The sequence below is a fragment of the Chrysochloris asiatica genome, unplaced genomic scaffold (genome assembly GCF_000296735.1).
Source record: "Chrysochloris asiatica unplaced genomic scaffold, ChrAsi1.0 scaffold00439, whole genome shotgun sequence".
Lineage (NCBI taxonomy): Eukaryota > Metazoa > Chordata > Mammalia > Afrosoricida > Chrysochloridae > Chrysochloris > Chrysochloris asiatica.
This window is the reverse complement of record NW_006408957.1, coordinates 1,173,537-1,183,735: the sequence shown is the minus strand read 5'-3', so window position 1 is coordinate 1,183,735 and position 10,199 is coordinate 1,173,537. Positions and strand designations below refer to the sequence as shown.

The 10,199-nt window shown below is 53.3% G+C and overlaps 2 protein-coding genes across 3 annotated transcripts in view; one reads left to right on the top strand and one right to left on the bottom strand.

Moving 5' to 3' along the window:
• Positions 1–3,442: 3,442 nt before the first annotated feature.
• RIC8A (RIC8 guanine nucleotide exchange factor A) lies at positions 3,443–6,738 on the top strand. 2 transcript variants are annotated; one of them, XM_006876992.1, is made up of 10 exons: positions 3,443–3,526; positions 3,684–3,731; positions 3,816–4,406; positions 4,734–4,825; positions 5,100–5,247; positions 5,745–5,840; positions 5,921–6,065; positions 6,142–6,286; positions 6,416–6,535; positions 6,618–6,738. In XM_006876992.1, exons 1-10 carry the CDS (start codon positions 3,443–3,445, stop codon positions 6,736–6,738), a joined length of 1,590 nt encoding a protein of 529 aa, XP_006877054.1. The 2 variants fall into 2 exon arrangements, with proteins under 2 accessions (XP_006877054.1, XP_006877053.1); XM_006876991.1 differs by having other exon boundaries at positions 5,903–6,065.
• A 3,050-nt stretch (positions 6,739–9,788) lies between these two features.
• Positions 9,789–10,199, bottom strand: part of SIRT3 (sirtuin 3) — a 20,149-nt gene continuing 19,738 nt past the window's right edge. The window contains exon 6 of the mRNA XM_006877016.1: positions 9,789–9,810. Within this exon, the coding sequence (XP_006877078.1) occupies positions 9,789–9,810 (22 nt within the window). The remainder of the gene's footprint in view (positions 9,811–10,199) is intronic.

The following is a 10,199-nucleotide window of genomic DNA, read 5'->3' as shown; positions in this document are numbered from 1 at the left end:
TGGATCATGACAAGCTATGTATGGACAACAATGTGGAGATTGAATAATTCAGAATATGTAATTGAGCTCATCAGGAACTTGTACATATACCAAGAGGTAGTCATTCAAACAGCAAAAGGGGACACTGGACACTGAATGGTTTAAAATCAGAAAAGGTGTGTGCCTGTGTTGTATTCTTTCATCATACTTACTCATTCTGTATGCTGAGCAAAATTTGAGAAACTGGGTTATATGAAGAAGAACGTGGCATCAGGATTGGAGGAAGACGCAGTAACAGCCTGTGATGTGCAGATGATACAACCTTGCTTGCTGAACATGAACAGGACTTAAAATATTTACTGATGATAATCAAAGACCACAACCTTCGGTGTGGGTAGCACATCAGTGTCAAGAAAACAAAAATCCTCACCACGGCACCAATAAATAACATCATGGTGAATGGTGACAAGATCGAAGCTGTCAAGGACTTCATTTTGCTTGGATCCACTATCAACACTCATAGAAGTAGAGTAAAAAAATCAAATGACGTATTGCATTAGGCAAATCTGCTGCGTAAGACCCTTTTAAGAGTTCAAGAACAAAGATGTCAGTTTGAAGACTACCATGTGCCTTACCTAAGCCATGGTAGTTTCAATAACGTCTTATGCATGTGAAGGTTGGACAGTGAATAAGAAAGGATTTAGAAGAATTGTTGCATTTAAGTTACCGTATTGAAGAAGACTATTAAAAGTACCATGGGCTGCCACAAGAGGTTTGTTGTTAAGTTCCGTAGAGTCGGTTCTAACCCATAGCGACTCTGTATAGGGTTTCCGAGGAGCAGCTGGTGAGCTTGAACTTCCGACCTTGCCATTTAAATGGCTTTGCAGTCTAGCACATTAACCCACAGCGTCACACCAGGACTCCCACCACAAAAGTGCTTGGAAGCCAGTATGGTGAGACTTTGTCTCTCATACTTCGGACATGTTATCAGGAGGTACCAGTCCCTGGAGGCTGTCATGCTAAGTAAAGTGGAAGGTCAGTGAAAAAGAGGAAGACCCCAAAGAGATATTTTGATATAGTGGTAGCAGCAACGGGCTCAAGCTTACCCAGAATTGTGAGGATGGCCCAGGACTGAGTGGTGGGTGTTTCCTTCTGTTGGAATCGACTCGACTGCAACTAATACTACCAACAAAGGGTTTCTGGGACTAGGCTGGTGGGTTCAAGTAGCTGACCTTGCACTTTAAATTGACCTTGTGGGCCAGTGCTTAGCCTACAGCACCACACCAGGACTCCTTGATGGCAAGGCCCATAAAAAGGTTATTTTAATGGGTGGTTTTTCTTCATGGCATGTCCTGAGATATGGCTACACAACTGTATACCCTGAGCCTGTTGGGTGCATCTCCCCAATTGCTCGAGCAAGAAAAATAGGGTTCACCAGTCCTCAGGATTTCTGTCACTAAGTGACCCATGTTAACCCAGAGTTCTGGACCCTCTTTTTGCCCTCAGATCCCAGGAAAATGAAGTCTTTGACAGCTTTCATCTTTTGTCCATTTATCATAATGTTAGTTCTTGGTCGAGTTGTCTCTGTTTTCTTTACATTGAGGAACAATCCATTATTGAGTCGGGCTGCTAATCTTAGGGTCCTCAGTTCGAAACTACCAGCTGTTCCACGGGAGAAAGATGAGGCTTTCTGCTCCCATAAAGATTTACAGCCTCGGAAACCCTGGACAGGGTCACTATGGGTCAGAACCGACTCCACGGCACTTATCAACAACAACAACATAGTCTTCATCAGTAAATTGACTCAGCATACAGATTAAATTAATATGGTGAAAGGATCCAACACTAAATGCATACCTTTCCTGATTTTATAGCGTAGTGGTTACGAATCCGGCTGTGAACCTTAAGGTCAGCGGTTCGAAACTACCAGCTGCACCGCGGGAGAAAGATGAGACTTTCTACTCCCGTAAAGATTTACACCCTCGGAAACCCTATACAGGGCCGCTATGGGTCGGAACCGACTCGATGGCACATAACAACAACAACAAGTAGCCCCTTGGAGTTCCTGGTGTGGCGCTGTAGGATAAGCACTCAAATGCTAACAACAAGGTTGGTGGTTCAAATTCACCACCCACTCCTCAGAAACACTATACAGACTCCCTACGATGAGGAAATCCTGTACAGGGTCGCTATGGGTCAGAACCGACTCCATGGCACTTAACAACAACAACAGCGATAAGGAACCTACTCTCTGGCTCTTAACAAGTATTCCCCTTTTCTGTTCTAACAACTGCCTCTTGGTCTACGTACAGGTTTCTCATGAGCACAATGAAGTGTTCTGGAATATCCATCCTTCACAATGTTATTCATAGTTTATTATGATCTACACAGTTGAAAGCCTTTGCATAGTCAATAGCCCACAAGTAAACATCTTTCTGGTTTGCCCTGCTTGCAGCTAAGATCCGTTTGATGTCAGTTATGATATCTCCAGTTCCATGAATCCAGTTGGATATTCTGATAGTTCTCTGTCAATGTAGGGTTGCAATTGTTTTTAAATTATCATCAGCAAATTATCTCTAGTGGGGACTGTAGGAACCAGTATTTTTTTACCGCCATGTCTGTTACTAACAAAGGACCTGGTACAAAGTAGGTGCTCAACAGATGTTTGTTAAAAGGACCCACAGGAGGAAGCACTTAAGTAAGTGTATTTAATCACCATGACAACCCACTAATGGGCATGTTTATCATATCTGATGACAAAACAGGAAACCAGGCGTCTAAGGTGCAGACTGTCCAGGTTACCCATAGAGGAAGGCTCCCTGCTTCATTTCCGTCCTGTGGCCCACCTTCCTCCACTCAGGTCCACAGCAAGTTTCACCATCCGAGCGCTCTTGTTTCCGCTCGTGCAGTTCCTTTTGCCTGAAACGACCTCTCTTGCATCTTGCCCGGGCCCCTCTTGTTGTCATCCTCAGAGCCACCTGTAGCCCACCGGACACTCGGTATCACAGCATCTATAGCTGTTCAAAATATCATGGCACGTGTGACCACTCAAGATTGTCCGTCTGTCTTCCTCTCAAACACGAGCCTCAAGAAGGCAGGGAGAGACGCCAGCGCCTCCTGTCTAACAAAGCAAGTGGTCCCAGGCTTTTCATCTCCCTTTCCCTTCCACCCCACTTACTCCGTTGTGGATGGAGGAGAAGGACGTTAGTATGCGTGCGGGGGTGCACGGAGCGAGGTCCACTCCCGTAGGAAAGTCCGACCCAAGACGCGGTCAGGTGACGGGGTCACAGTTCGACCCGGAGCCCCGCCTTCTGCGCCCCACAAGCCCACCCAGCGCGCACTTCCGGTCCCGGCCTCCCCCGCGCGCAGGACGCAGGGCTCGGAGCCTGGGCGGGGCCGGCACCGCGGAACACGGACTTCCGGCTTCGGAGCGGAGCCTATCTGCGCCGGTCCCCGGGACGCCATGGAGCCCCGGGCGGTTGCAAATGCAGTGGAGACGGGGGAAGAGAACGCGATGATGGAGGCCCTGCGGAAGTACAACCGGGAGGTGAGCGTCAGCCGGTGCGGGCCCAGCTCGGGGGTGGGCGAGCGGTGCGCGGGGGACCGAGCCTGCGGAACCGGCTGGAGGATGCGTCGGCGGGCGTGTGGGTGCGGTCCCGCCCCCACGGGGATCTGCCCGCCGGCAACCTCCGGTCTCTTTGCAGAATTCGCAGAGCTTCACGTTTGAGGATGCTCAACGGGAGGACCGAAAGGTGGGTGCTGGCTGTCCGCCCGGGGCGAGGTGGGGCGGAGCAGGCCGGCTGACGGCCCGGATTCAACCGCTGCTCTGTCCACAGAGACTGGCCGGGCTGCTGGCGTCCGCCCTGGAGCAGGGCCTGCCGCCGGCCCGCCGCGCCACCTGGCTACAGAGTCTCCGCATCCTGTCCCGGGATCGCAGCTGCCTGGATCGGTTCACCAGCCGCCCGAGCCTGCAGGCCCTAGCCTGCTATGCGGACATCGCCGCCTCCGAGGCGCCCGACCCCGAGCCCCCAGATATGGACATTGTTCTCGAGTCCCTCAAGTGTCTGTGCAACCTCGTGCTCAGCAGCCCCGCTGCGCAGGTGCTGGCTGCCGACGCCCGCCTGGTAGTGAGGCTGGCAGAGCGCGTGGGTCACTCTGGCCAGCGGAGCGTCCCGCACGAAGTCCAGTTCTTTGACCTGCGACTCCTGTTCCTGCTGACTGCACTGCGCACCGACGTGCGCCATCAGCTGTTCGGCGAGCTGCAGGGGGTGCGCTTGCTTACCCAAGCGCTGGAGCTGACGCTGGGGGTGGCCCTTGAGGAGGGTCCCCCGGCACTCCTTCCTGCCCAAGAGACAGAGCGAGCCATGGAGATCCTCAAAGTGCTCTTCAACATCACCTTTGACTCGGTCAAGAGGGAGGTGGATAAGGTGAAGGCCTTTGAGTTTCTGGGCATGGGATGTGGCGTGGACTGGAACTCAAGCCTGTTGGGGAGCCTTCCTTCAGAGAAGGGGCCTCCAGGAAGGCTGAGCTGGGGGCCGTGGTAGTAGGAGCTCCAGGTATGGGGCTGGGGGAGAGTGTATGTAGATTCTCATCCCAAGAGGGTCTGTTGATGACTCTAACTGAAGGAGTGCTCTTAGGAAAATAGCTCCAGCATGGCCAGGCCACAGGGGCCCAGGTGTGCAGCAGGAGGGAGGCTGGGAGAGCTTAGCAGATGGACGGCCACTGTTGACAGCAGCATGCTTTTCTCGGGGTAGGAAGATGCTGTCCTTTACCGGCACCTTGGCACCCTGCTGCGGCACTGTGTGACCATCTCAGCTGTGGGAGACAGAACCGAGGAGTTCCATGGGTGAGGGCGGGGCTTGAGGTGGGTAAAAGGGGCGTGGGGCATGGTGTACAGGTAGATGGGTAAGTAGGTGGTTCTGGCTATGGATCATAAGTGGGAGGGTAAGGGGAGCAGAATGATCTCACCTGTCCAGATGGGATGGGCATTGGTGTGATCGGCAAGTACCCAGCCGTTCCTAGCCCCATCAGCACCAGTTAGGAGCACTGCTACTTAGATTCGGGCAGCGTGTAGGGACTTGCAGGGAAATTGGCCTCATCAAGCCCCCTTCTGCCTGCAGCCACGCGGTGAACCTCCTGGGAAATTTGCCGCCCGAGTGTCTGGACGTCCTCACTCCAGAGCCACACACAGGCTCCCTAGAATTCATGGGAGCAAACATGGATGTGATCCGTGCTCTCCTTGGCTTCCTGGAGAGGCGTTTAGACCAGGTAGGAGGGCGGGCCTGCTGAATGGTGCGCTCTGGCCTGGTTTTTCCCCACTTCAGCATCAGCCCAGGTGATGGGGGGGTCTCTGGGTGACTCAGGCGTACCCTCCAGTGCTCTGAGAAACACACACGTGGAGCTCCTTTTGAAGATTTCATACCTGATCACTGCAGGAAGTGACCAGTGGACCCTGTGTGGGAACATGGCCTGGTTTACAAAGTCCAGTAGAATGCTTATCCTTGTGGTTTTTGAAATCTTTTTAGCTTCCTCTCAGGTGATCCTGGGGAAACCCCCCAGTCCATGTGTGTGATCCGCAGACTCTTGGTGTCCCTTTGCTGCCCCATGCTCCCTTGGCCTTCCGAAGGCCGAATCCACAGTGTGCAGTGTGTCCTGGTTACTGGAGGGGGACCCCAGGAACTCGCAGTCTTGTGCAGTGGGACAGGCTTGGGGGAGGGTGCTCAGGCACGATGCGATCCAGTCAGGTGACAGCAGCTAGTCCACAGACGCACCGGCTGAAGGAGAGCGTGGCCCCCGTGCTGAGCGTGCTGACTGAATGTGCCCGTGCACACCGCCCGGCCAGGAAGTTCCTGAAGGCCCAGGTACCATCTCCTGGGGCTGGGGTGGGCCTAGGCACAGACTAAGCCTGCTGCATCCAGCTGAGGGGAGGGCTGCTCCCCAGGTGCTGCCTCCACTGCGGGACGTGAGCAGCCGCCCCGAGGTAGGGGCACTGCTGCGTAACAGGCTGGTGCGCCTCATGACACACCTGGACACAGACGTGAAGCGCGTGGCCGCCGAGTTCCTATTTGTGCTGTGTGCCGAGAGTGGTGAGTAGAGCTGGGTGCCCTTCTCTCCCCTCCCCTACCCCCGGCTGGCTCTGACCTCCACCTGTCCTGTCCGCAGTGTCCCGGTTCGTTAAGTACACGGGCTACGGGAACGCCGCTGGCCTCCTGGCTGCTAGGGGACTCATGGCTGGGGGCCGAGCCTCAGGCCAGTACTCAGAGGACGAGGACACAGACACAGAGGAGTACAAGGAAGCGAAGGCCAGGTGTGTTGCTCTGCTCCAGGTTGGGATGGGAGGAAGCGGCCTCTGTCATGAGGTCTGTGTCGGGAAGGGGGTCTAGATGTGGGAACCCACCGTCCCAGTGGGCACTGACACCACGCCCCCTGGAAGCAGCATCAACCCTGTGACGGGACGAGTGGAAGAGAAGCCGCCCAACCCCATGGAGGGCATGACAGAGGAGCAGAAGGAACATGAGGCCATGAAGCTGGTGAACATGTTTGACCGGCTCTCCAGGTGTGTGGCGGGCAGCGGCAGGGAGCCCTTCCTACGGTGTCCTTGGGCAGGTCCAACTCAGCCTTGGAAACTTTCTCTGCAGGCACCGAGTCATCCAGCCCATGGGCCTGAGTCCTCGAGGTCACCTCACAGCCTTACAGGATGCCATGTACCAGACCATGGAGGGGCAGCTCTCCTCAGACTCGGACTCGGAGCCTGACTGAGGCTGCGACTCTCCTGTCCTCCAGAGCTTGTGCTGCCTGCAGTGTCTCGGTGCCGGCCCCAGCCCTGCCCACGTCCACTCTGGTCCAGCTTCTTGTCTCTGGCCTGGAAATTACACAGGCTGCACTAGCTACAGCCTCATGACAAGGTCTGTTCTGTGCTCGGCGCCAGGAGGAGCGTGAGACGATGCTGCTCTAGGGTGGGGCCTGGTGGGACACTTCACTGGGGAAGGAGCCTGCTGGAGCTGAACAAGCAGACCTCGTATCCCAGACACAACTGCTCACGTAGACAGCATGCCCAGGCCGCACGCTGGCTCCTCAGCGTGGCCGTTGAGTCGTGATTCTTCCTGCAAGCTGAAACTGAAAATGTTTACATGAAGGAGAACGCCCCTTCTCAGACCACAGAGGCATTGTTCTAGAATAAAGTCATCTTGGGCGAGAGCTTGTGCGTGGATGTGTCTGCAAACTGTCGAGCAAAAGTATGGTCAATAGGAAAGAAACTGGCTTCTCCCGGCCACCCTGGTATACAGTCATGGAACGAGATGTGCAGACTATGAGGATGGAGTCAGGAGGGGGGCCTTCGACAAGCCTGGGGGTGTGTGGACAGCTAGGCTGTCTGGAGTACAGGGTGATGGGGGCTCAGAAGCTCCTCAGGCAGGCAGGTTCTACAGGAACACCGGGTTTTAGTATCCATGACGGTATCCATGACAGCAGTCTGCTTTGGGAGTAGGTGACAGACAGGGAGATGCTGCTGGAAGGGTACAGAGCATGGTATCCTGGAGGAGAGGCTGGGTGGAGAGGGGGTTTTGGGGGAAGGCTCTCACCTGGACATACCAATCAATGGGTTGGCCTACAGGGACCTTTTTCCATTCTTGATGCCAACACTCAGTTCCTTTTAATGACGAAAATTGAGATGCCCCCAGTTTTTATACTAAAGTTTATTTTATGCCAGAGAAGGAGAGCAGATTTGTTTAATGAAAAGCAGCCACTGGAAGACTCCAAGTCTGTGACACACACTGCGACCCACCTAGGCAAAACCACAACACTGGATCTGCTCCACGGAGAGCGCCATCCGAAGACTGCTCTGTGCGTAGCCCGATGTGTGGCCATGCAGAGGAGCGAGGCCCCCAGTCATAGGGCCTGCACAGCCCAGGGGTTTCCGTGGTGATGGATGACACTGTCACGTCCACATGTCCTCCTCTGGCCCAGGGTCGTCCAGCACGAGGTCTCCTCAGATGGATGCTGCTCTCGTCACTGGCCCTCTTGGCTACCTGTCTCCTGTGTTGAGCTGGAACACAGGCATGGTGGACTCCGTTTTCCGTGAACATAACAGTTGGGCAATAACCCTCACTAGCCAGGGCTGCAAACAAGTATCATAAAGCTACAGCTTTTTAACACCTACAAACACTGTATCCAGGCGGCTTTAGATGATCTCCATAGGACTGGGGAGAAGCGGGTGACTGAAGGGTTAAATGCCCAGTGTGACATCTGCACACGCTGGTGCTCACTCAGAAAAGTCTCCCACGTTGTTATTGGCAACCTAGCCCTCACGTTCAGCAACCATTGATGGGAAAGCTTTAAATCCTAAGATATGGTGACCAGCCAGTATGCATGCATTGTATGAAATAAAGCAATAGGTCAAACCCTATGGCCCAGTCAGTAATGGCACTCCTAGGTATGCGGTACCCCAAGACCTGAAAGCAGAGACGCAGACAGAGACTTGGAACCAGTGGTCACTGCAGCACTCTCACAAGAGCCAAAAGGTGGAACCCACCTAAATGTCCATCCCCAGTGAACAGATAAACAAGATGTGGTGCGTACAAACAACGGGTACACTACTCAGGCAGCAGGAGGAATGCAGTCTGGATGCAGGCTACAGTGTGGATGGAGCTGAGGGAAGTCAGTCACAAAAGGACAAATACTGTACGACCTCATATGAAAAGGAAAATGTATAGTTTATTATTGGTTACTGGGGAAAGGGGACCAATGGTGACGGAAAAATCTGATTACGGGTAGACTTACACAGCCAATTGTTAGCATTGTCAGTAAGCTGTGCACCTGAAAAGTTGAACTGGCAGAAGGTGTGTGGCGGTTAAAGTTCCAACAGCACCCAAAAAAGGAGGAGCTGCTGAGGCTGCTTAGGGGATTTGGGTCCTTGGTTTGGAGGGTTAGAGTTTTATGAAGCATTCCAGTTAATTGTCTAATAACATGTTACTGTTCTACTTCATAGCTTGTGGCAGAATGTCTGGGACCATTTGAGCCACAATGATAGTTCTCTGTCTGCCTGGAGCACCAGGGGAAGGAGAACCAGACATAGAAGGCAATAGGACAAGTGGCTGACTGCCCCGTGAATGGCCTCCTTCCCTGAGACCAGAAGAACTAGATGGTGCCCTGCAACCATTACTGAACATTTGATAAAAGATTTTATAAAAATCCTGATCACAAGGCGGGAATTGCAGAAGAGAATTTCAAATTCTCTATAGAGCCATGGAGGCTAGATGAGCCCCTGAAACTTGCCTTGAGATCTTCTTTACGTTTTCACACCTGAAATACCCCCTGCACAGTAGTGTAGCTTCACTAGTGACCAAGGTCTGCCCATGCATTCTGCTCTTGAGAACAAGCTACATACGATCCAACTGACCACAGCAACTTGAAAGGTTCAAAAAGGGATGTAGGCTCCGAGAGTTGGTGGTGGTGAAGAACGACAGAATGGGGGTACAACTAGAAAATCAGGTCACTGAAATGAACGCATAGAAACAACTGGTGACCAGCCAGTTAGTGTGTGCTTTCCTAACAAAATTGACAAAAACTCCATAGGGTTGCCTGCGTTAGCCTGTTTTCATATGGGAACGGGATCCCCTGACTCACAGGTGAGATGCTCAGGGTCTACCTGCCCTCGCCTGGCAGAGTGAGCCTGCCATTGCCACTGTGGGGTCGGGAGCACTTGACTGGCCCTATTGTGTCCCCAGAATAAAAGACGTTGGTGGCAACTCGTCTCTACATGTGGCCATGAGGCCCTCTAAGTCTCCTTGAATGTACCTGTGTTCTCTCTCTCAGGCAGCTGAGGGGCCTTTCCTAGAGGAGGTGGACAGGACAAAGGCAGAAGGGGCTCCCTAATACCTGTGAGTTGGGGACTTCAGCACCCAAGCTCCTACCCCCAAGTCTCAGAGTCAAGTGTCAGACGGGAGAAGGCAGCTGGGTGCAGCTTTGTTCTGAACAAGAAGTCAGCAGTGCTCTGGTGTGGTGCTGTAGGGTAACCGCAGGACTGCAGGACTGGATGCAGCTACCGGGTTGGCAGTTCAAACTCACCAGGCGCTCTTTATAAACCCTGTTGGAACCGACTCAACGGCACTTAACCACAACCACCAGCAACTACAGCTCGTTAACGTCCATTTCTTCCTCTCAAAAATGGGCATGAGGAGGACAATGATGGCACCCAGGCCACACCCCACCCACCCGCGTCC

Coding starts and splice junctions, on each gene's coding strand:
- RIC8A (XM_006876991.1), top strand. CDS start 3,443: ATGGAGCCCCGGGCGGTTGCAAATGCAGTGGAGACGGGGGAAGAGAAC. Junction 3,732..3,815: donor CTCAACGGGAGGACCGAAAG/GTGGGTGCTGGC, acceptor CTCTGTCCACAG/AGACTGGCCGGGCTGCTGGC. Junction 4,826..5,099: donor AGAACCGAGGAGTTCCATGG/GTGAGGGCGGGG, acceptor TTCTGCCTGCAG/CCACGCGGTGAACCTCCTGG.